Source organism: Coptis chinensis, chromosome 8 (genome assembly GCF_015680905.1).
Source record: "Coptis chinensis isolate HL-2020 chromosome 8, ASM1568090v1, whole genome shotgun sequence".
Taxonomy (NCBI): Eukaryota; Viridiplantae; Streptophyta; class Magnoliopsida; order Ranunculales; family Ranunculaceae; genus Coptis; species Coptis chinensis.
Window position 1 is genome coordinate 9,922,866 of NC_141463.1, and position 4,827 is coordinate 9,927,692.

The 4,827-nt window shown below is 36.2% G+C and overlaps 1 protein-coding gene across 1 annotated transcript; it reads right to left on the minus strand.

The window, feature by feature from the left end:
- Window positions 1-459: 459 nt before the first annotated feature.
- On the minus strand, window positions 460-1,272 carry LOC147479840 (uncharacterized). Its single transcript, XM_086578502.1, has 2 exons — window positions 768-1,272; window positions 460-644 (listed from the first exon to the last, which is right to left on the minus strand). Exons 1-2 carry the CDS (start codon window positions 1,270-1,272, stop codon window positions 460-462), a joined length of 690 nt encoding a protein of 229 aa, XP_086434628.1.
- Between the last annotated feature and the right edge of the window lie 3,555 nt (window positions 1,273-4,827).

Here is a 4,827-nt window from a genome sequence, read left to right on the forward strand (position 1 = left end):
CACCGCAATGAACGAATTTTATCCGACGAAGAGGGGGCGGTGTATGTACAAGTGTACTCGTACCCCTATGAACGACCATCATTGGGCACTACTATAAGAGCAACTCACTAATGAGGTGTGCTTACTTGCCCGCTACTGTGGCATTCCCGCTTGCCTACTAGTGAGGCGTGCTTGCTTGCCCGCTATTGTGGCCAGGGACGGATCCAGGAATGTTAAGCTGTGGGGGCTGTACTTAAGTTAAACTAAAAAAATAAAAAATAAAAAATTATAACAATGTCCCACCAAAAATTATACATGCATCATCTTCACTTTCATATTTCCGACAAACATCATACCAAAAAGTAATCATTTTCATTATACTATTCAAAATGAACAAAAACAAATGTCTTCACATAGACACATATTCACAATATATCTTGACAAGTATAACAAAAGACATCCAAAAGTTAAAACATGACACTAATGAAATCGTGACTTGCGAGGTTTCTTATCAAATTCATCTATTACTAACTCTATATCAACTTCGTTAGCAAACTCCCTTTCAATGTATATAACCATGCAATCCGCAAGAAACTCGTCATCCATCTTGTTACAGAGTCGTGTTTTGACAAGTTTCATAGGTGAAAAGGCTCGTTCAGCAGTCGCTGTGGAGATAGGAAGAGTCAAGACAAGACGAATCAATCTATCAATCAAATGATAAATAGTTTACTTTCTTGTTTCAACTAAAGCTCGACATAACTAAAAAATGGTAGATAATTTATGAAAACAAGTATGACGAGTCACATCAAGCTTATAATGTTGTAGTTGACTTCTCAAAATAAGTATCTCCTGCTTCGTGAAGTCTTCACAATAATATTTCTTGGCAAGCTTGCAAATGTCGTCAATATGAAAGTGCTTAAAAGCATCTTTCGGGTCCAAAGCTGAACTAAGAGAAAGAAGCTCCATTGCCTCCTCAGAGAATCTACTATTCAATTCCACCAACTGGTAATCTATTACAGCATTAAATATATCAATGTGGTAGTGGTGCTCAACTATAATACAATCATTATGTTGGCAAGAATGACGTGTACCCATCATATGACCAGAGCTCATATTAGGAATATCAATGTCATGCTTCTTGCAAAAAGAAATCACATCCCCAAGGAAACTATCCCAACTTGTTTCTCTAAATTCTTGAAGAAGCTCCTTCGTACTTGAGACTAAACCCATGACATTTAGAATGTCTTGAGACTTAACTTGCAAGGCTTTACATGGTACATTTGTAATTCCCATAGTCTTATGCAATAAATGAAACATAAAGACAAATTCAAAGTCTCTCATAGCAACATAAGAACCCTTAGCTTCCCCACGCATGGTGTTACTAGACCTATTTTTCATGATGAGTTCAAGAATCGTACAAATTACATCATACATCTCCATCAAGCTACAAATGGATTCATAGTGAGAATTCCATCGAGTTTCTCCAGCTCATTGCAATGTACAAACTTGATTAGCACCTCGTCCACTATTAAGTTCACCAATTGCTAACAAGTTTTCAATTTCCTCTTTTCGAGCTTTCTCTAACTCTTTCTTCCTCTTGGGTAGAACATGAAGATTAACAATGGATGCCAACTTTGAAAAGAATAACCAAACATCGGAAACATCTTTAGAAGCCGCAACTAATGCAAGTTGTAGTTGATGCACAAAACAATGCACATAATATACATAAGGACACTCCTTAAGAAATAGTGCTTGTAATCCATATATTTCATTGACCACGCATATTACTAGCACCATCATAACTTTGGCCTCTCATATTTCCAATAAGCAAATTCTTACTAGTAAGAACTTTGGAAATCTCTTTTTTCAAAGTTAATACACAAGTGTCTTCAACACCAACAATAATAGCAAAACCCTTTTTAACAAAACCATCATGATTAACAAATCTTATAATAATTGCCATTTGCTTTCTCCGTGAATTATCTTGTGCTTCATCCACAATGATACAAAACTTTGCATCACCAACATCCTCACGTATTTTCTTTCTCACATTTTCGGCAAATATATGCAAAAGTGCCTTTTGAATACCATGTGAAGTATACATGGCATTTCCCGAACAATTACCTTTTATTTCAGCAACTTTTTTGTTCAACAATTTTGAAAACTAGAACATTACAAGGAAGCTTCCACAATTCTTTGATTTCTTTGACTCATCATGACCTCTAAAAGGAAACCCTTGTAGTGCAAGCAATCGAATACATTGAACAACATTTCAGAGTAGGATCCGCTTAGTTGCAATCACTTTATTAGAAAGTCTATTGATAACACTATCTATATGTCGAGAAGGATTTATTAGATTCTCACAATACAATGTTGCCGACCTATGTGGAGAACAAAGACCACCTTCATGTTTCAAAAAAGGACATTGCTTCCCACTGTTAACTTTCCTCCAATTTTGAAACCCATCAATGGTATACACTTGATACTTTGGAGGATTGGTTTCAAAAAGAAAACAATAGAAATAATATGCTCTATCCTTGTGGAGTGAGTACTTTAGCCAAGGAAATAGTTTGTACCAATTAGCGTTGAACCGACGTCCTTGCTTTCCAAACATAGTCAATAGATAATCTTTTTCATTCTCATGAGTCGGTCGACAAGGTCCCATTCTAAGATAAGCTACTCGGACTTCATCACGTTTGTTAAGCGGTTATTCATATATAGCAATACGTTTACCAGGATCACGTTCAAATAGAAAAGTGACATCAACTTCCATAGGTGTAACTTCTTGAGCTTTGGAAGAATGTTCAACTCCGACTCTTTGGACTCGAGAAGAAGATTCAACTCTTTCAATTTCAACAACTTGAACTTTGGTGGGACGTTGCTCATCTCCATCAAGTTTTGAAATATCAAGAATAGATGTTGAAGTTTCGCCACTTTCCGGTTTATCATCTTTTCACTTATAGAACGATAGAATAGTTAATGGTTTTTTGGGCGCTTGATGATGCGACATTGTAACCTAAGATATAAATAATTATCAATATACAATAGATAGAGAAAATAATTATCATTGGGCGTTATCATATCATCCACACAATCCAAAATTTATAATGCATAAAAACATAATCCAATTCAAACAAATAGTTCTATTGGTGTCACTAAATCCCTAGACAAATAAACGAATTCATATAAACAATTTAAATAAATTGGTGTCTTAACTAAACTAATGTCTAATGCATAAATATTTAAACAACTAAACAAGTATCATAATAAGTTAATAAATTCAGAATAATTGAATTAAAAAGTTTACCTTAGGAGAATAATAAAAGTTTGCAAGAGTCGAAGAAGTAAAGAACCGAAGAAAGGAATAAGCAAATACTCCCAAGAGGCCAAGAGCGAGGAAAAAGAACCAAGAGTGTGAGATACTGCTCGTCACTAGCCACCCGAGAGTTACCCAAGAGGCGAGAGTTTAGACTTTAGACTTCAGAGTAAGTTAATCGAGAGATTCTCTCTGTTCGGTTCGTTTTCTAACTTTCGAATCTATCCATTCTATTTTTATCCCACGTATTGATTAAGCGACTGGGCTCAATAAGTCAATTGGCTATTGGGTTGGGCTAACTTTCCTGGCTTTCTGCCTTCAGTTTCTATTTTGAACACTAGTATTTTTTTTTTTGGACAAAAGCTTGTATAACACCCCGTGTTTTATTCTTTTATTTTTTCTAATAACAATAATAAAGGATAATAGATAAAATAAAATAGGATAAGTGTTAGTGGAAATATGAGACGTGGGTTTATGGGATAAACCTTCTTCCCTATTTCGGGGGTTTTTTAAAAATAGAAAAGAAACAAAATAGGGTTGGTAAAAAACAGAGAGTGTTACAGAAAGAGGCTTTCACAGAGAGGAAAGGGAGGAGAGAAGTTTTTCTGGAAATCTACGAATAGCTAGCTGACAGTCGGAGCTAATCACGGGTGAGTAGATATTTTACGTTTTTGATTTCTCGTTTACTATAGATTTTATGATACGAGGAAAAAGATATATATGTATTTACTGTTCATACTGTTCGCCTGATACTCTGTTCAGTACGGTATGTTGTAGTGCTAAGTTACATATTAGATTTCGACGGAAGAACTAGTCTGGTCTCCGAAAGAAAAACTGGTCCGGATCCTTTGAAAAAAAATTGATAGATCAAGCCATTAAGAATTTATGTAACTTACTTTGCATATCTAAGTATTTAATATGCGTTGTCGCATTTTAGATTGATGGTGATTGTTAGATTATGGGTGATGTCGGGTTTTAGATTCGTTGGTTAAGCTGTTGGGTTGTGTGGGTGAACTGTGGAGTTGGGTGGGCTGTGCGTGGTGAAGTAGAGGTGATTGTTTGAGAGTGGGAGTGCTATGAAGCTTGAACAGCCATTAATGGCATTCAAGCAAGAACCAAATCGTCCGGATTTTGTGTTGCTTAAATGATTGGTTGTTTGATTTTGTTTTGAGGTTATGTTGTTGGGTTGAGGTGGATTGTTGATGGTTGTTTGGGTGCTGGAGAGTGTGTGGTTGAAGCTTTGAACAAGCTTTAATGGAGGTCGAAAATTCCCAGATCTAGTTTAGAGGGAGTGGATGAAGTTAAGGGTTTTAGTTTTACCTTTTGTTAATGTTGTATGGTTTTTCCTCAGGAGCAAAACCGATATGATGAGGAAGGGAGGAGAGGTGGCCGAAAAATGTGAGCTGGTGGTGGAGGGGATGACCGAGATTTGGATCCGGTGCTCCCAGTCTCACCAATTCTAATTCTAATTCGGTTGGGCTTGGGCCTAAACTTTAGTTTGTTTGTTAGGCCGGTTTCTAAGTTTTGTTGTG